A 21,185-nucleotide genomic window follows, 5' to 3' on the forward strand; every position below is an offset into this window, starting at 1 on the left:
TGTGATGCCTTTCAACCATAGATATAATAACTATGAATACAATATAAACAGAAAGTCAGTTTGAATATTTGTTTTCATATCTTATATAGTGCAGGGAACTTTTTTGTTTCCAAGTTTATGATCCATCCATCATTTTCTACTGCTTATCCTGTTAAGGTTCAGCCTTCAGGTGAGAGACGGTTTACACCTTGGATGGACTGACAGTCCATCGCAGGGCCAACACATATAGACAGACAACCATTCACACTAAAGGCCACACCTACAGTCAATTTAGAGTATCAATCAGCCTCGTCCCCTCTTGATGTCTTTGGACTGTGGGTGGAAGCTGGAGTACCAGAGAGAACCCACGCAGGCACAGGGAGAACATGGAGACTCCTCACAGAAAGATCCCCTGCTGGAGCCGGGGCTCGAACCCAGAAACTGGTTAATTGATCCCTTACACCTGTAGCTACAGTCATATTTTAATGTCGCTCATAAAAAGTTAACATGTGACAGTTTAACTGCACTATTCATCTTATTCCTCAATAAGCACCAATATGCACACAGGTGAGGGCGCGTTTACACACTTCAGCTTAATTGTGGAAATCAGACTTGTGCATGTGTGCTTTGAAAATCCACGCAGAGATAAATACACTCGCAGATAAATGTATGCAGTCATGCATGAAATTACGTTGCTAAAAATTTGAAGCTGTGAGCGACGTGAGGACAAGATAGAAAAGAGGTTAAATATTTAGCCGGATGAACTCGTTGCTTTGCTTTGGATGTTTTCATGAACAAAAAGAACATTTTAGGAAATCCCCTTTTCATACAAAAATGACCAAAAGAACACGTATAATTTGAATTTTTTTTATTCATTCTTTTTTTTAAGTTCTTTTTTACTTTTTTGCTTTACGAAACAAATGTTTGCAGATGTCCTATGAATAAACAACAGCACCCTTTCTCCTTTAAAAAAACAACAAAAAACCAGGGGTTCATTACTCCTGTTTTGTCAAGAAAAGAGACTCTATTTGTTCAGTCACAACCTCTCCAGATTCCCAAAGTGACTTTCCTATTTCCTTTTATTTGACATTCGTTTAAGTGCATTAGGAGACAACATAACCATTTCAATTAATGTGCGATAGCTGAGTTCATGATCAATGCGAAAAAACATATTTACATTGCAGCTATGGCTCACATTAACGGCCTTTTTCATCACTTGAGCTAGCGTCAGAACCGGAGAGGGAGGCAATCACAAAGCGAGGAGTCTCCTTTCAAGCAAAGCCTTCGTAAACAGCAACCTTTACCTACATCATCATCATCATCATCATCATCATCATCAGGATTAACTAGACTCTTTTGTCATACCTGTTTTCCTCCAGTAAGACAAAAAGGTTAATAGATAGAATGGTTTAAAATAAAGTTTAGTGATTGTGCTTTTAAAACCAAAGTAAAACAAATAACAAACATTGACGACAACACAAGACGTAACAGTGCATTACAAAAAAAAAAAAAAAAAAAGAAGAAGAAAAAAAAAAAAGAGAAAAATCCCAAAGTGGCACTCTCTTGGGGCAGCTAAATTATATAGCAATTTACAACATGGATGGAAATGATAAAATATTTATATTTACTGGCATAATAAAATTAGAATTCGCAAAATAACTCAAGGAAGACAGATTTGAGGTACCACAATGGGCAAACCAAGAGGACATCATGTATACACGTATATTTACAGACAGTCCACACCTTTCCACTTGCAGCTTTTATATTACAGTAACATCTGACTGTAGGGGCTCTCCAAAGTTCTTGTCAAGGCAAGCCGAGTCATGTCAATGTCTGGAGTAGGATTTCACTCCGTATTGCATTGGAATTAAACATAAATATCCTACTGCACATTTTGTTTTGAATGCACCATTCTTTTATCTTCAGACACTCTTTTGTTTTTTTTGTTTTTTTTTAAATGGACATAGAAAATGATAAATTAGAAGGAAAAAAACAAACAAACAAAAAACATTGGTCTGTTTCCCAGATGTAAAGAAACACTATCGATGTACAGTTTAATGGCAGCCAACATGATGGTGAAATACTGAGATATTCAAAATAGTAAGAGAAACAATGGTGCTTCACTCTTGAAAAAAATGAGGACAGCTTGTCCCGTTCACCCTCTCTGTTCTTCAGCTTTCTACCATCTGGGAAAAGACAAAAACAAATAGTTCGCATCCATCGTATTATTCATCCTACGACAGACATCATTTTATAAATGTGCTGCAGTCTACTTGCTTATGCTGCATACCTCCAGCTCTTCATCTCCTGGTTGGAAGGCCCCCATGGTGCTGAGGCCCATCTCTGCAGGGTTCCTGTGGCCTCCTTCTCCTCTCCTTCGACCCCCTGAACCCCTAGAGGACATGGAGCTGGAGGAGCTTGGGTCTCTGGGGCTGTTGACAATAGGGAAGTGTGGTCGGCTATAGGGCAGAATGTCTTCCGAACCTGGGGACACAGAGCACAGGAGGAAGTGAGAGCTGCAGAAATTCTGCAGGTGGCGATAAGGGCTTCCTTCACATTGTAGCTGGTCTCTACCTGCATGTTGGCGGGCCTTGTTGGTGGCGCTACCCTCATGTTTATTCCCTTTCCCTCCATGAGCAGTCTTTTGTCTCTCCTGAGCCTCTTTACGCTCAGACGAGCTGGTTCTGGGGTCCGATCCATCTCTGGGTCGACAACTCCCTGTTCCTCCTCTCTTGTCTCGACCCTCACCTGCTTTGGGGGAAATAATTCCCCGGCCCTCCAGGGCCACCTTGGAGGGGTGTGTAGGGGACTTAAGCACTGCTGGAGGGGGGATGGGAGGAGGTGGGAGATCTGGAGGATAAACACAGAAAGTAAGAACACATTAACCACAATCATCAAAGTACAAGTTTAAGCTAATTACACAAGTGACATGAAACTGAAGTGTGTATCATCTGCCATTCATTTGTCTCACACTTACAAGGCTATTCACAAACACAGTTGCAGTATGTGTACATGCACTCAGAGGCGTACACGTGGTTATGTATGAACAGAAACTCCTCCAAACTGATAGTTAGCAGAACAGACAACGTTTGGGAAGCCGTAACTTCCAGTGAGAGGCGCGAGAGGAGGAAGAAGTGAGCGTGACGGTCAGCAGCTGGATCTCTGACCTGCTCCACTTCCCTGTTGATGAATCAATGCCACTTGTCCTTGAGCCAGTATTCATGTGAGGCAGTTTAGTCAGCGGGCTGCCTGGACTCACACAAACAGTCACCTAAACAAAACGAGGGCTGTCATCACCTTTGCGATCAAATGCTTCTCATCTTCTAATCAGCTTCTGATGCAAGGGATGTTTATTTTTTTGTTTTTTTTTGTTTTTGTTTTGTTTTGGGTGGTCAGTCTCCATCCATCTATTTTCTACTGCTTATCCTGTTAAGGGTCGTGGGGGGACCTGGAACCTATACCAGCTGCCTTCGGGTGAGAGGCTCAGGTTCACCCTGGACGTGTTTCCAGTCCATCGCAGGGCCAACACATATAGACAGACAACCATTCACACTCAGAGTCACTGATTAACCTCGTCCCCTCTTGATGTCTCAGGGAGAACAGTGCTAACCACTGCACCACCGTGCCGCTGGTGGTCAGTCTCCATAATTCAAATAGGATTTGGAGAGATAATAGCTTCAGCATGTGGCAACTCTGTCACTTAACATCCCGAATACTTCAGTTTGTCTGACTTGATACGTGGTTAACAAGAAAAGAAGTGAAGCTTTTAGTCCTTTTTTACACACAAAAGGCTAATGAGGCCGGTGATGTCTTTGCTGAACCTTACTGGAAGAATCCAACAGCTTCAATACACTTTTCTGATTATCGTCCACCTCTACCCACTCCTTCTGAATACAAAAGGGAGCCAGTCAATATAATACAGCAGAAAGGCGTCTGCAGTTTTTTTTTTTTTTAATATCTCTCTTGCCTCCTGAGTCCTGTCTCAACCAGAGTCTGATCAATGCCACAGTCAGTGAGATATAGCCCACTACAAGCGAGGAGCAGGGCGGCAGTTAGATTTATGAGGAAATATCAGTGAGAACAGTGCTCAGGTCGCAAAAGTGTCTCTAGGCTGGCTGGGGAGGGTGTGTGCCAGGACTTAGTGGTTAATTGGGCAGATCAGAAGGGACTAGAAAGGGTTAAATTCAGAGACAAAGACATTAGAGTCAATATGAAACATGGGGGGGGGGTAACTTCAGTGTTTCCACATCCACTGTGCAAACAAGAGTGAAATGAGTAGGTCAAAGAGGGGTAGGGGAGGTGTAGGGGGTAGCCTTCTCTGCACTAATCAATTTTATTTGTATTTATAGTTATTCAGTCTGGAAAGGTAGAGATAGGGAATATTAGAATCATACATTTTGATCATATCATGTGTCTTTTCTTTATTTTTTCTTCCTTTACGTTTCCTCACAAATCACCTCAGCACCAGTCTACCAAGACCTAAGAAGGGGGAAATATGGGTTGGGGGTGGAGTGGAGAGAGAGAGAGAGAGAGAGAGAGAGAGAGAGAGAGAGAGAGAGAGAGAGAGAGAGAGAGAGAGGCAATAACCTCCAAATGAAAAACAATCCATTCAGATCAAATGCAATCAGCAGGAGGACGGCTGGACAGACAGAGCTGCAGAGCTGTCAGTCTGGCCCCCGCGCTGCTCAAACAAAGACAGAGGAGAGGGGAGCACGAGGGAAGGGAGAGAGTGGAGAGAGAGCACTCCAGAGGGAGGGGCGGTGGATGGGAAGGAGCCAGGATATAAGGATGATGGCAGGAGGCGGCGGTTCAGAAAGGGGGGGTTGGATTTTCTGCAGTGATATAGCTGGTCTGGCTCCCAGTGAGCTGGATATTAAATCTCCCTGTCAAGTACTTCCAACACTCAAGGACACATCACACTGAGATGAGAGCCAGCTCTGGGACAGCACATACTGTTAGAGGGACACACACACACACACACACACACACACACACACACACACACACACACACACACACACACACACACACACACACACACACACTCACAGGTAAACTTTAAGAAAAAATATATTTCCAAAAATTCAAAAGAGATAGAGATAACGATTCCCTCTGTTTGGATGTGTGTTCTGAAGAATAGTGCTGTAAAAAGCCAATTGCTCTTTTAGTTAACAAGGTTATAGCTTTTCCTATTGCTGCTCCACTATTTAGCCCCTGGGTGATTACTGTTCCAACCCCCCACCCAGTGAGTCGTGGCACCTCGTATGAGCTCGAGCACCTGGATCAATTTCATTAGTGGCTGGAGTGGAGAGACATCCCAGTGTCCCCGTAGCCAAACTGGGCAGAGCTCCCCAGAGACGCCTCCCCACACTCCTTCCCCACTTCTTTCCACCATGGCCTTGGCCTCCAGCCCACCACTCACACGATCTGTTAAGCACTGCAGCAGATTAGGAGTGAAGCCATGTATGCATGTGCGTAAACACATGAGAGAGGATGATTAAAACTCTGGCTCAGGGCACTCCCACACTCACTCAGTTACAAATCATAACATCTTACACGCTCGCCTCCGTATCAGACCAGATACACACTGGCCAGTACAGCTAAGCTGCTGATACTTGTCTGCCTCTCTTTCAATCTCTTGTCACAAAAGCATTTTTTTATCATATACATTCCTCCCAATTTGGAGTTTCTAGAATCTTTGATCCGGCGGAACTTGAAATTATTTTGCATACACTTCCCTCAGGCCTCAATTTGACCTGCTGTACTGGTATTAGAATCCAGTATAATCACAAACCGATTGTGTTTCTACATGGACATAATTGAAAACTACATGCGGTATTCATTATTTGGGTAGGAATCTACAAGCTACATGAAATGTCAGCTAGCATGATATATATTCCTCTCATTTGCAAATACCTTCATTACTGTATTCTTTTTTTCCAAGTAATGATATTCAACATATGTACCTTCATTATAGGCTTCACGTCTCTGGTTCCCTGGAAGGCCCACAGGATGTTGTTTCTGCTTCTTTGGGGGCCTCCTGTGCACAGCTGCCATGCTAATGTTGCTATCTGTAGACACCGGACTGCCAGGACGGTGGCCCGATGGGTTTATTTGGTATTTTCGTGCTGAGAAAAGAAACACAGGTTAGCTTTTGATGCTCCTTGAAAATTCTTGCAATAACATTTCTTGCACATGTTGCCATTAAACCAACCTGAAGCTCCTCCAACTTCCTGGCCTTGTGCGTTGGGATATTTGGCCACCCTGAGGCCTGAATACTCTGCAGCCGCCGCAACGGCTTGAGCAAAGTCGGCGTCAGTGAAGAAGGATCCATCTGATGAGCTGACGGCGCTGGATCTCCCTGAAGAGACATTATCCTCCTCAGAGGCTGACCCCCATCCGTTGATCATGGAGCCAGTCACCGAGCTCTCCAGGTCACCCATGCTGGATGCAGGCGTCTGTTCAAGCCCTCGCAGCAGCAATCTTCGTGGATGCATCTGGGGATGATGAGGGTGTGTGTGGGGATGGGTGTGGTGGTAATGCATCTTAGCCACCTCTGCATCCGTCTCGTCACCTTCCTCCTCATCTTCCTCCAATATCTCCTCTTCTTCCTCCATGCCGTCAGTATCCAAGGCCAATGGGCTGGTGATGTATCCATATGTGTGTGAAGGAGAGAGGGGCCTTGGAGGGGGTGGTGGGCTCACGCCAAGGCGCCTTAAAAGAAATGAGTTAGAATCCCATCACAAGTTGAAAATTGTGGTTCAAGTACGGTATTCAGAATAATTTTCCACCAGATGAATATGAATGAATCCCACTGCTGGTTTTATGTACAGTACTAAAAACTGACTTTCTTCAGAATACTAAAACTGAAATACTGAACTAAATATTGAGTGAAAAAGTAATTATGTAGTGTCTTGATTCTTTAAGTGCACTGACAAGTAGCCATACAATTAATATTGACAATACACTTGATAAAAAAGTCTAGAATTGATCAGTTATCTGACCCATCTTTCGAATATTTGAAAGTCATATCAAATATCTCGGTAATGGTCTATACAATATCCAGATTCTAGTCCATGGGCTACAATGAAACATTTCATGTGGCTCTGTGAGGCTTTAAATAATAAAATATTTCCTGCCTCTGCTACTGTTTGCATCCTTTCAGGGTTTGATGTGTGTATGTACCTGCGTTCGTGGCTGTCTGGTGCATCCTGGAGCATCGGCTGCATCTCCTCCTGCGGTGAAGGGGTGAGAGTTGCTGTGGACTGGTGACTGTAAGATACAGCTGCAGGGGAAGAAGCTGTCCCCCTAATGGGAGGAGTGGGCCCCCTTTCCATCTCCTCTTCCTCCTCCAGGTCATCAGGCTGCAGGTACATGTGAGGTGGGGGAATGGAGCACTGCATGTCTGGGTCACAGCTGCCAAAAAGGAAGAGAAACATGCCTCATTATCCTCTCATCACTCACTAAAAACATGAATGTTTTCCTACATTGACACCAGGAAAACATGCACTAAATATTCACGGCATCTTTCTATCAAGGTTTGACGAGAAACTTGCACTAATAGATAGAAAACCCTCGGGGGCAAATGCCTGCAATGGGTAGGAGAAAACGGAAAGCAAGAATAATGAACTAGTATTTAAATGCACAGAACATGTTTTGCTTGTCAGATTGCCTATCTGTGTGTCTGTGTAGACATGCCCCACCTTTCTTCCATTGAGAGAGAGTAATCCTCTGCGTTCCGACTTGGGGGTGGGTTTGCTGGGGGAGGGGGCAGCAGGTCAGCCCAATTCATTGTGCTTTGTTTTGGTAGTTTTGGGGTTCTCACTCCTTTCTTCTGACCCTGACTCCCTGCAAAAAAAAGAAAAAAAATTCTATTTGACATTGGAAAAAAAAAAACAATTATTCATGTTGAAGGAATCACAATGCATTGACAAGACTGGCAGACAAAGAAAAGCTCATTTAAATGACAGAGTGCAAAGGCTATTGTAACCCTCTACTTTAAGAAAGTATGCACATACACCTCTCAGTTCCTAAATGATGGAAAACACTATAAAATTCAGTCATTTGCCCAAAGCACTTTTATCCAGTTCCAGCAGAAAAGGCAGGAGGAAAACTGCGAAAATGGTCCAATTAATAACAAAACTATTAGAATTGTGAACCAATGAGCTGTGAGGTGAAGCCAGCATTAAAGGCTTCTCCTTAAAGCCTGAAACTTCAAATGCAATATCAGAATGGATACGTGGCATTAAGGTGGCAGTGTTGCATGCCGTCTGCAATGTGTTATCATTTGTCCTTGTCCAAAGACAGCCATCGGGGCCGTGATGAAATTAGGCTTCTCCATACTTGAATTAAAGTAAAGCCAATTAACGGAAACAATGCAAACTAAGCAAGGACAAGCCAAGAAATGAAATGGAAAGTGGGAAAACAAACAAAAAAGCAAGGTAACAGAAGAACGTGGAATGGATGACATTGCGCTCCAAAAAGAAAAGGCACAAGCAATCGCCTCTTTACTTCCACTTTCTGTTTGCATCTCCCTTTTGTTTTCTTTTCAAGATGAGCTGATATGGGAATCACTCAAATTACCGTTTTATAGCATGCATTATTAGCTTTGCAACATCATTTATATCTTTTAGATGGAGGGAGAGTTGTAAATGGAGGTAGATGAGTGAGATAGGAGAGTATTTTGGCGAAACAAGAACGAAATAGAAATCGCAGTCATGAATCTTCTTCTTCTTTTTTTTTTTTAATGGCCGATCTTCTTACCAGAGGTGCTACTGCTGCCTCGGTCAGAGCTGTTGTAGGAGCCCCCGGTGTGGCTGTCATGACTGTGGTTGTAGGGGATAGTGGCCGGCATGGGGGTGTCGCCTCCTCTGTAGCGATCTGAAGATCCAGGGAGAATTGAGCGCAGGGTTAGCGCAACTCTCTGGATATCTCGCAAGCTCAGAAATGTTCAAGCGAACATCAGAATACAGCGTTAAAATCATGCAACTCATGCATTATCATCTCTGGGTGAGTGTTTGAACATGCTAAATCTGCACAAAAATATCATAACTATCACACCAGATGTGGATCTTTTCTGCAGATTCAACAGGCGATGATAGTTTTGTTTAAAGCGTGGAAAGTTGCTTCGGTTACCTTTTTCTTTTCTTTAGAAATCTGAAACCAAACATAAATCCTACCAACTGCTTTCATCGAAAAAAGACAGCCTCGATTGCGCACAATGACAGAAATTCAGCCCTAGCTCACACTTTGCTGCAAAGGTTATAAATGATTGCATGGAGGATGATGAAATGCCGTACAGCCAGGAAGAAAAAAAAGGGTGACAATGCCTTTGTTTCATGGACAGAAATGAAACTTCTGCAGGTTTCCAGATTGAGACTGACAGAACCGGGTGAAGAGAAAGCAGAGAGTAATCAATAGGCGGGAGATGATGGCTCCTAGTTGACCTCTTTAACCATGGCTGCTGGATATTCCTCACACTCACCCTTATTCAGCTTGTTTTGCTCCATGATGTTGTACTGTAGCTGGGAGCCCATTTCCTGTTTCTGCTGCTGGGCTGAGGTGGGCTTCCAGCAGTGCTTATCATTGACCTCCCCTCCAACCCCGAGTCCTCCTCCACTCCCTCCAGTTCCTCTCTCTGTGTTGATATTGTTGCCCATGATGGAGGACTGAATGAGCTGGGTGGTGGCGTAAGGTGTAGGCTGACCCCCCGGACCCACAAAACGACCATCTTTCAGGTTGGGGCTGTTAAAAGTCTTCATCTCATTGATCTTGTTGGACAAGTCTACATCTCCATAGACTCCTGACTCTGGCACCATGAGGTTGGTCTGCTTGTTATCCATCTGGTTGTTATAATTGGCGATGCAGTCGGCTGCAGAACATGAGGAGGGGTATTTAGTCAGTCTGGTTTACTGCTGATCAGCTTAGCAGCCAGTTTGGTAAATGCTTTGAAACAATGGGGCACCATCTGATGTTAAACAGAACAAACAACATTCATATATGTTCATTTCAAGCATTTGAAAAAAAAAATCACTGCGCCCGCAGTAGAGATGTCTCTGTTTCAGATGAGGCTCTGTTTAGTGACACAGGTGGTATTACACTTTTCTCACACAGTTTCTTGTCAGTCTCACCCACAATCTCAATGTGGGTGTCATCTCTGTTCTTTCCCATCCTATGAAGAGTGCGTCTTTGCTCATTGGGAGGGACAGAGAGACATGTCTGTATCAAAGACCTGGAATGAGGTGCACAGTAAAAGCACAGCTCCACTGACAGATCCAATTTTCCCTGGCTCATAAAATATTCAAATCCTCCAGCAGATCCGAGAGCGAGCCTTGCGGTAAATACCAAGGACGACCATAGGAGCACACCGCTCGTGCCATTCGCATCACATTTCAGCAGCACAGAACGGCTCGACACTTCAAAGGTTGATGTGTGAAAGCGCCCCTATGGCTGAGATAAAAGGACATTAACTGCTATTTCTTTGCTCTGTCACCCCGTCAGTGATCCTCGTAATGTTCACAGAGTTTAGGTTTGGCACACATACAAAGCATGCATCTGGCAAGCTCCTTAGTGTCATACGATGGTGGCTTGTCATGCGAAGAGTGAGGGCTGCCTTTAGCGTGTTATTCCCCGTTAAAAATCTCACACCGTGTTAAGGTAGAGTTAAACACTTCAACCTCAGAAGGGTGATTAGCACAAAGGAAAGAAAAAAAAACAGACCTTGACAACTATTAAGTCTGCAAAATGAATTATTAATCCTCATTGGCAAAGGTTTGAAATGAGACTGAACTATCGAATGGATGGGTGGATTATTGGGCAGCGAGATAGAAATTATGCTCTGCCTTGAAGAAATAGTCCCATTGTGCATAATTTAGAGTGTATAGCATTTCATTGCAATCCAAGTTTCTGAGCTGATGCTTGTTTATACGACAGAAATTGTATTACAGAAAGTCCTATGAAATGCAAACCTACATTTTTTATAGTGGTTTCTCTGTAGTTTTCAAGTGTGTGTATGCATTTTTCCTTTTTGTTGACAGTTGTAGAAGTGCTGAGTAGACGAAAAGGCAACCTGCTGATGATTTAGAAGTCTTGCTCCCTTTTTTCCTCTTAACCTACCCTTCCTCATCATGCTATTATACCTGTACACATACATTACAGTACATGACAGCAATTACTTATTCTTCAACACTTATTTCTTCCCTTCTCCATCTGGTGCTCCAGGTGTCCCTTTCTCTCTTTATCATTCTCCTTTTCTCCCTTTTGATTTTGGCCACCGCTGCAGTCCGGACTTGACCTCTTCGCCTGGCGCACATTTCTTAAATAACTGAGCACTTAGAGGAAATTACATTACCAGCTATAACAACAGTATGGAAATCAGCAGAGCAATTCGATTAGCAACAGAGTCGAGCCATAAGCCCCTCTCAGTGTACTCCTTTTATTTCCTGCCTGAAACAGCTCTAGTTTAACCTCAGATAAATCAAATACACAAGCACACAGTCACTCTTAATCCTAATATTTCTCCAGGTTTTTCTTGTGCAGACCTAAAGAAAAGGAGAGATACGCCAAACAACTCTCAGGGGAGCTAACCCAGATATCAGATTTACTTCCTTTTGCACTGCAGATCCACCTACAGCTCCTACGTTCTTATCTCTACAGTTATTTTGTCAAGGACTGCATTACTGCATTTGAGAGGAGTGTTTATATTGGTTGTTGCCTACTTATGGCTGGGTCAACAGGATGTACCTGGGCGGCTGTATGTTGTCAGGTTGCTGTCACTGTTGCCATTGCCTGCAGCGCAGCAGTTGATGCTGCAGTTGTTGTGGTTGGAGCAGGAGTTGGGCCATGTGTCAGCAAGCCAAGGCTGAGTGGCAGATTCTCCAATGTTTAGTAAACCAGGCCTGCAAAAAATAGGACCAAAGGGTTAACAATAGCAAGAGACTGAGCCGACAACACAATGAACACACCCGCAGTAACAGAATATTTGAAAGAGAAGATTATAGCGAGTTTATTTACCCAGCAGCTGAGAATAGGAAAACGAGAAATCCGGCTAGTACGTTTTGCCTTTTGGCACGCATGTGCCCGTGCGCACACACACGCACGCACACAGACACACAAATACAGACAGAGCCTGGGGAGCGCATTAAAAAAAAAGCCCAGCTAAATAGATTGTGTGTGCTTGACTTGCCCAAAGCCGATGACACTTTCCCTGAGCCTGCCTGAGCATTAGCAGTCAGCCTGGATTAGACAGCCAGATAAAATTCACTTCCTTTGCTGTGAAATGTGCATCCCGCACAGGCAGTGAACCACAAGCTCTCCGGGTAGATCCCATGGTGTCACACACCATTTCTATCAAATGCATTTTGTAAATCAAAGATGAAACCCTTGTGGTCATCTGGACATTCAACTCCATTGTGCCTGTGTCGTTCAATGTATTTCTACGGCTTTGAATCTCAATGCAACACAAGACCACTTGTTCAAGATGCGGCTGTACAACATGACCCCAGGCTGAGCACTGCGTGTCAAAAGAACTGACAATAAATTGCCTCCTATTGCACATAAAATGAATCAATCCCGCTTTCAGAGGGATTCTAAGCTTCTCTGCTAGGCCTGTATATTGTTTCACTGCTCAACTCTCAACAGAATGACTCCCAGTTTGCATATCCTAACACTGAATTAGCACTGAATTACATTTTCTCTCTTAAATGACAAATTTCTTGGATTCATTCTGGGTAATGAGCACATTTGTCTTGTAACCGCCAAATAAGATCTCACAATAGCTTCTCAATCACACTGGCAGTTGTATGTTAATACTGAATGGCCATTGTCTTAGTGCAGAGCTGACACAGCCATGCTGCATATGGGATTCAATCATGCAACTGGATACTATAATGAATACAGATTGGAAGCTGATGGCTCCAAGCTAACTATTCATTATCGCACAAACACACACACACACATACTCACACATATAAATATACACAAAACACTGTACAAATACTCCATTTTTAATGTTTTCCAACTCTAAAAATACACCAAATGTCATCCAACTGTTCATTCAGTGTGCAAAAAATTTCAACCTGCATTTTTGTGTCGTTGTTGCATACAATGTATCATTTCACAACATAAAGACACACATGGACGCTGCTATACGTGTGGGTGCGCGCATGCATCTCCATGAGGGTCTTACAGTGATACTATGGCACAGCCTTGTGGTTGGATATGGTTCACCACCAAGTGCAGTGAGGATGGGCTTCTGGCTGACTATATGAGGCTTTGTTCTAGTTAGAATCATAACACACATAATGCACCTCCTCCTCCCCCTCTCTGCTCTCTACTCCTTTAGAAAGTCACAGCACTCCCTCTAGTGTTTTTTCAAGAGAAGTACACTTGCCCAACCCTTCTCATCGGTATATGAGCTTTATGTTTGTGCTTCAGTTCTGACCGTCATTCTGTCGCTTGATCAATAATCAATCATTTGACGATTAACTCTTACCTTCCAGCGCTGCTCACACCTTCTCCACCTCTCTGATATGCCACTGGAACACAGAAAATAAGATTTCATCACTATTAACAACCACCATCACATCCTCATCGTGACTATTATAAAACACAATGATATTCATATTAAATTGTCAGCTGAACTAGAGATTTCCTTTGTGCTTCATTGTATGAGTGTGCATTTTTAAAATCGGAGTTGTGGGGTGTGTGTGGCATAAATTTGGCTGAGTCACATGCACACGCATATACACACACGCGCACGCACACACACGCACACACACGCGCACATACACACACGCACAGCAACAGGAGCAAGAGGATGTGTAAGAGGCTTATGTAGAAGAGAAATGCAGAGGTCTATGGTTGTCTGGCTTGCATTCAGTGTGTTAGAAACTCTGTGCACTGTAAGCTGGACTCTTTCAAGAAGCTCTAAGCTGCCGGTGTGTGAAGGAGAGATAAACTTCAAACTTTAATTACAATCTCTTCCCTGAGAGGAGAGAAGATGGAAGAGGGGGTAGGTGGATGTGCTGTCGCCTCCCTGTCCTCTTGCTATAAAACAGGAAGTGGGTTTGGCCTCTGCATGTAGCAGGGAGCTCTTAGATTAGCTCTTTAATGCAGATTTAAGCATCACAATCTTATTTTAAATGAAAATCTGACACCTCTACTCAAAGTCCTGAATTTAAACCGGGTACCAGAATCTTTGCGCGAGTGTTTTACCTGAAAGATTTCCAGAATTCATCAAAAGGCTCAAACTATACATTCATTTTACCTGATTGCAAGCCTGGAGGCATAAACAGCACAGACACTTCTGTCGAAGCAACTTCTGCACAGACATGATTGGCCGGTGCAACCACAAACACACTGTACGCTACTGTTTTCTTGCTTTTACTCACTCTCACGCATCACTGTGCCTCACTCACTGTAGCACTAAGCACTGCCAACACCCCTGACATACCTCCAGGGAACAAAGAATTTGGATGGAAAAGTATGAAAGAAAGAACAAGGCCAAGCTTGGAAATCCAAACTTGTAAAGAATGTTTGTCTTCTTTTTGTTTTTTTGGTTTTTTTACACTGTCGTCATTTCGATTTGCAGATAACCTTGTTAGCTCTGAAGCCGTTCCTCTGTCTAATTGGTGTGTTGGAGTGCGGGTGATGTGTCATTCTCTTAAATCTCATCTGCGGTTGCCAGCAGCGCTTTGATCAAGTTACCACCAGCTTTAACAGCTTCTCAGTAATGTGGCCCTGCTCTTCTTTGAGCATTATGTTCTGACACAACCCCAACATTTGAAAGAAGATTTATTTCTGGTTAGATCTTTAAGATGGGTCAATGATTGGCTCATTTTACTTGAACAAACTGTGTGCGGCTCTCAGCTATTAGGACCTCTCCTTATATGTGTTCATGTGTATTCTGATCTCTGGTGCACTCATGATTGAGTAGAAAATCCAAATTCTTACCTGTAGGTGTGAAAGTAAAGGATGGAACTGTTGTGAGATAAAGAAAAGACAGAAGAAAACCCATTGAATTAATGTGCATCATTTGAAACAAGTTCCTGTAAAATAATTCATTTAACGTAAACCCATAAAGGACACAAATACACTGTCCTCAACTCCACCCCTGCTGCATTAGCACTCAAAAATGGCTGCCTGTATTCACATGCTATTTACTGCTCCTCCAGCCTTTGATCCCTTCTGTCATCCCCGGACCCCAACTGGGCTAAAGTGAGTGTTGAGCCAGCTGCTGGTTCAAATCCTGCAGCAGACTGTCAGTGGCCTGCTGAGAGAGGGTCACACACCAGGGAGATATCTATTGCTATCTCTCACTCTCACATCATCACCCACACAGATAAATTACTCATTCTTTTGTCATGAAAGGGTCCCTTGTGCAAAACACATTAGCGGAGAAAGCTGTAGCTTCTGTATCGGCTACTGTTGGTATAATCTTGATTTGTGTACTATTGCAGTATTGTAAAGAGCAAATATAAAAGTACTGAATAGCTGTTGATGCAACATTGCACCAGACTCATCTAAATTATTCATCTAAGAAGTTGTCATGCTCTCATTTTCATGATTAATTAATGTGATACCTATTTCATCAATTGTGAATATCTTCTCTTGGTGCTCAATTAAGTCTCAAGATTTAAGCTCAGCTTTTTTATCTGTTTGATGGAAGCCTTTGAAACAGATTAACACTGAAAGTCATTCAGTTAGAACTACATACATTGATACCTGAGTAGATTAAACAACATCGCCATGCAATAAAACTTTTTTGGGCTGTAATTTTAGGATTTTACATGGATTCTGAATTGATCATTTCAGGTCCTAGATATTTTTTTTTAGGATGTGTTATTAATCATGTTGTAAAACTTAAATTTTTAATTTTAGTGATTGCATTCATTTTCTGTTATCTATTTAAACACTAATATACACTTTTGCTATTTATACTCAGCTACACCAGAACCAGCTCGACCTATTTCACCCGGTGTGCGGTGTTGCTTCATGTGGTTGCAATTATACTCTTTTCAAAACACTCTCGGTTACCAGTTCCAACAAAGACCTCGGCCTTGTGTGGTCTGGGTGTACTATGAAGGGAAGGAAGGAAGATGTCTGCCCACTGAAGAGGTTAGTAAACATCAACATAGAGAATCACGGAGAGCCAGATGGGTAACCTCATCCTGCACTCTATCACCTGGCCACAGATCTTCACTCCTCCATCTTTAATAGTTTCTATTTGTGGAAACATATTCCTTCTTTACCACCTCAATTGCAAATTCACTCTGGAGAAAAGAATACCGGCATTGTTCTATTTTTTTTATGAGGCAGTTGGATGATGTTATTGCATAGCAACGACTCTTGAATCTAATCTGTTCGACAAAATAATACCATCAGTGTGTTTTTAATATAAACCACACAAAGCAACAGTAAAGGCCAATAAAGACCACACAAGTATGTGCCAAAAGGCCACAGAGCTCAGCTGAGATGTCTCGCATTCCCACTGCTAGAATAACTGCAGTGGAATCAGAACATGGCTCTCGTCTGTTTTCCGTGTGACAGCCGCAGATTAAACGAAGCAGCAGCAGTAGCAGCGGCGGCGGCAGCAAGTAATTCCGTCTATTGTATGTGTGTGTCTCAAGGTTGAAGGTTGGATCTCATCTAACCTTGGCAGGCGGCGGTAAACCTGAGCCCGGCAGTGGGGCTGGTGCAGGTACTAGCGCTCACAGGCAGCAGCTGCACAGCCCAAGGCCATTTTTTAAGCTAGCTCACATGTAAACGAAAGTCATAAAGAAAGGCTAATAGCTTTCTTAATACTTGGAACTATTTTGGGGGGAGATTGGGTATGTTGTGAACCCTGTCACTTTAACTCAACTCAGGTAAAACATTGTGGCTGTGTTGAAATGCTATCCAGACACACACACACACACACACACACACACACACACACACACACACACACACACACACACACACACACGGCCAAGGGATTCTTGAATTTTCAAAATATATGATAAGTAGCTCGGCACGGCTAAGAGGTGGAGCGGCCGTCTAGCAACTGAAGGGTTGCTGGTTCGATCCCTACTTCACCCGTGACCATGTCCAAGTATCCTTGAGCAAGATACTGAACCCTTAATTGCTCCTGATGGCCCTGCAACGAACTGCTGACCCGTCCAAGGTGAACCCTGCCTCTTGCCCAATGTCAGCTGGGATAGGCTCCAACCCCTCCCTCCTCGACCCTTAACGGATAAGCGGTATAGAAAATGGAATGTAAGTAGCTGCTATTAAGAGAACTGCAACATGCTCCACTCTTCCATATCAAACTGCCTCAGTCTAGAAGGACTGAGGGTTCTTCAAGCATGAGAAAATGTCAGTGTCATTGATAGAGAGGGATTATGGCTAGACATTCTCTTTCCCCCAGCACAGTCAGCAGGGAGTTGTTAACAGCTCCCCTTAAGTTGTTGGACCTAAAAAAAACAAAAAATAAAAAAAACCAACACTTTTCGGAAAACACTCTTCAGATATCTTTACAGCAACAGTGTGACAGAGGTTTGAAAACGAAACACAAGTTGTCTTTACGCAGCACTCTCAGTGGGAGCTCACATCACACGTTGAAAGCACCCAACTTTAAGTACCTTCAGTTATACTTCACACAACACACACGACAAAGACACCCTCCCATGTGTGTGTGTGTGTGTGTGTGTGTGTGTGTGTGTGTGTGTGTGTGACAGGGAGGACGTGAGATACTCTGACAGCCTTTGAGACAGAAGGGGACCGAATAGAAACATAAAACACTGCATCACCCTAAAAATATTGTAATTGTATGATAATTTCTCATAGAGTTATGCGAGTAAACCCCCCTCTGACCTCAAATTACTGCAGATCCACCATTAAAGTGCAAAATGCTGTTACTTTAAAATGTCGCACACGTGTACTGACCCTTGCGTATCCCCGCGTAGCTGCTGGAGAGGCCATTTCTCTTCTTTCTGTGTCTGTAAAGCCAAATACTGAAGACCATGAGGATAATCCAACAAGCAGCTCCTATGCCTGCTATAAAAGCTGGCTGCTTGACCACATCAGAGATCTGCTGGGACAAGGGGTTCTGGGGGTTCACGGCCTCGGTAATACGCCCGGATGTATCTGAGGATGAGCAGGGGAGATGAGAGAGTAGGATTAGAAGGGATAAGACGATACATTTGGTTGTGCAAGAACTGCGCATTGGGAATGTGAAAAACATGGCAGGGAAGTAAGAAAAGAAACGTGATTTTAAACAATAGAATCAAAACTAACTGGAAAAGGATGAAGCAAAACATACAAACAGGAAGATTCTTCATCTCAGAGAGTGAGGAATGAAGTTGTTTGCGTGCAAATTCTTAGCAAATCCCAGTAAACAAGAACAGGTGAGGGGACGAAAGCAACCGAAAAACATTTAAGGCTGGTTGGGAAAACATAGAGGCTTTTTTTTTTTTTTTTTTTTAACTCCAAGCAGTGTTGGTTTCAAAAATCATAAAAATAAATCCACTGAGATCATCTTCAAATACAGACACCACAGTAATTAGCAAACTGACGCACATCTGTGGCATGAGTGCCTTGAAGCTGTTTCTACTGTGAAATGCACTGTAAAAGCAACATCTCTGGCTGTTCACAACAAGCCGGCTCGCTGCCTGTTTTTCTCATCTGTCTGTTCTTTTCTGTGCTTCTCCCTCATGCGTGATACATGAAAGAGTACTAGGAGCTGCCCCGCCCCACCCACCCCCCCTCCTCGCCATTCCGAAATGTCTTCTTGTTACTTTGTCTTTCATGTCGGAGCCACTCTTTTCTATCAAGTCTCGAAGCCAAAAAGCAAAGCAAAACGACACCCCCCCCCCAAAAAAAAAAACCAACACCACCTACCAGCTCCCTTCCTTTACCCCCTCCTTCAATTTGTCTCTGTCTCGCATGCTCTGTCTGTATTTGACCGGCTCTCTTCTCATTTCTGTCCTCTCAATTTGTGGTTCTGTCTGGCCCGAGCAAGCCGAGCATGCCAATGTGACTAAGCAGCCCACAAGGGACTGCACAGGTATCTGAGCTTGTATGCATCATCCAAGCTCAGTGTGAGACAAATGCATTTGGGTGAAGCGTGAGTCCCCAAGGCACATTGTTCCACTCCAGTGTTGGAACATGGCAACAATCACCGCAGGAACTCTTCAAGTGAGAGAAATTGTGTCGGTCACAGCCGATGCTTCTTCATGCCCATCCCGGCTCAGTCGATCACACATTTAAAACCAGATGGACTTCTGTCCCTTCTTCACTCTGCTAGTCTGAGATCTGCTCAGAGAATACAATGTATCAAAATATTTGTCCATCTAGACTAAATAAAGAAGAAATAAAAAGCAAGAGATGAATTCTAACAAGTAGCCCTGATACAGTCTCCATTGTGTTTCTAAGCATTAATAACATGTCATGTCTGAGCCCTGAGTGCAGGATTCATTATTCCTTTTGTTGTTTGGAGCAGAGGGAGAAAACATAGCATCTGTGACTGGAGTGTGGAGCAGGGAGGGGCGGCTCCGCAGCTCTGCCACACAGCAATTTACTGTGCCAGCTGCTGAAAGCAAAAAAAAAACAACCCCAACACGACAACAACAAAAAAAACAATTCACCAACACTACACTGACAGATTAGCACTATTAAAGTTTCCTGTCATCCAAAGCAATCACAGTTTTCCATCGCAAGTTCGATCATGTTGGTGTAACAGCAATCACCTTTTATTAGCCTTGCTCATGAAAGAGAAAGCAGGCAGGAGCTTGAACATGTCCGCTACTACAAAGAAAGTAATTACATAATTGTGTGTTTGCTTGGCAGAAAGTCATATTCCTATTATAGATGACTGGATTAATGCCGTAATTGTTTGTCAGCTGACTGGGCTTCATTCTGTGTGCAAGAATTGCCAGAGGATAGACACTTTGTATCTGTTGAAATGTATCCACTGAAAGCCAAACAAAAAAGATCATAACAACTCGTGCGATCCTTCAAAACACAGCCTTTTCCTTTTTTCCTACTCACCAAGTTGGAAGTAGGTGACATCACTCTTGACCCCAGGACCTGCCCCCGTACTGGCTGCTACCTCCACGCTGTAGCGGATCCCTGGGGCCAGACTGGGAATCAGCACGGAAAAGGTTGAGCCGTCAACTGTACGGTTGATGTGGTACCTGCTCTCATTCCCCAAGCACCAAATCTGCCATAACAGAGACAAACAGCGAGTGGAGAATGAAGCAGTGTTATGAAGGCTTAGTGACAACATCCAGTTTGGTAGCTGCAGCCAATCCTTGTCCCTATAATTGGTTAGTGCTGCTATTGCACCATCCTAGCACACTGTGGGTATTGTGTTACATCACCGAGGTAGGAAAACATTTTACAACATGGCTTTATGTTTTACAGGCTGTGCTGAACAAAGAGTCAGTATTAGCTGAGGTAGCCATAACATGTCTCAGTGTAGCCTTAAGCCCATGAAAAACAAATGGGGGATCAGTAATCACCTCCATAACCCAATTATAGCAGAAGCTAGGTGCTGTCACTCCCAGGAAGGACAGGGGTCTCAAAGCTGGGCTCACAAAGAAAACTACACATTCACCCCAGCATGAGGCTTGTCGATGGAACCCCTCCCTGCCATTCTGCTTTTTTAACCCCTCCCCCCCCAACTTGTTAACTAGTTTAACCACTTCATTCCGTTATGATCGTTATGATTGAACCACAAAGCTCTGAAATTTTCCGTGTATCTTGAAAAAAAAAAAAATTGTGTTGGGAGAAGGTGTCACTAGGGACCGGGCTCAGTAATGAGCAGGGAACGCTCTCAAGCTGGACTTAAAAAGCATGAAATTACTCTAAAGCCAATCACCACAAAACATTTACCTGGAAAATTGACAGCGGTTTAACTTTTTTCACTGGCTCTACCTCATCTCTCCATCTACCTATATTCCTTATGACACAAAAAGGTTTTCCAATTAACATGCAAGACTTCCACAGCGTAATGTATGAGAGCACAGCACTGTCTAAAGTGAGGCCATTTGCTCAGAGAGCATAGCTTATCTAGTTAGAAGGCGGAACAGGGGACTCAGGAGAGAGGTGCTGTAGGTTAAAGGATGCATTAACGCAGCCCCAGACCTAATGAATGACTGGAATTACAATAAAGGTCTGTCTCTTCACTCTTTGTCCTTGGTCATTTTTTTTCTAATAGATTGTTG

General features: G+C 43.4%; 1 protein-coding gene across 4 annotated transcripts in view; it reads right to left on the reverse strand.

Annotated features, from left to right (window-relative positions):
- Positions 1-855: 855 nt before the first annotated feature.
- The window catches only part of robo1 (roundabout, axon guidance receptor, homolog 1 (Drosophila)), a 303,336-nt gene continuing 283,006 nt past the window's right edge, over positions 856-21,185 (reverse strand). For all 4 annotated transcript variants that reach the window (XM_086216569.1, XM_086216570.1, XM_086216571.1 and 1 more), the window contains 14 exons: positions 20,008-20,179; positions 17,905-18,105; positions 14,932-14,958; positions 13,472-13,514; positions 11,722-11,876; positions 9,464-9,850; positions 8,743-8,859; positions 7,683-7,827; positions 7,165-7,395; positions 6,194-6,693; positions 5,946-6,107; positions 2,554-2,829; positions 2,270-2,463; positions 856-2,165 (listed from right to left, as the gene is read on the reverse strand). In XM_086216569.1, the coding sequence (XP_086072695.1) occupies positions 2,151-2,165; positions 2,270-2,463; positions 2,554-2,829; positions 5,946-6,107; positions 6,194-6,693; positions 7,165-7,395; positions 7,683-7,827; positions 8,743-8,859; positions 9,464-9,850; positions 11,722-11,876; positions 13,472-13,514; positions 14,932-14,958; positions 17,905-18,105; positions 20,008-20,179 (2,625 nt within the window). In that variant the 3' untranslated portion in view covers positions 856-2,150. The remainder of the gene's footprint in view (positions 2,166-2,269; positions 2,464-2,553; positions 2,830-5,945; positions 6,108-6,193; positions 6,694-7,164; positions 7,396-7,682; positions 7,828-8,742; positions 8,860-9,463; positions 9,851-11,721; positions 11,877-13,471; positions 13,515-14,931; positions 14,959-17,904; positions 18,106-20,007; positions 20,180-21,185) is intronic.

Source organism: Aulostomus chinensis, chromosome 10 (assembly GCF_037954235.1).
Source record: "Aulostomus chinensis isolate RoL2024-O1b breed Wild chromosome 10, RoL_Achi_v1.0, whole genome shotgun sequence".
Lineage (NCBI taxonomy): Eukaryota > Metazoa > Chordata > Actinopteri > Syngnathiformes > Aulostomidae > Aulostomus > Aulostomus chinensis.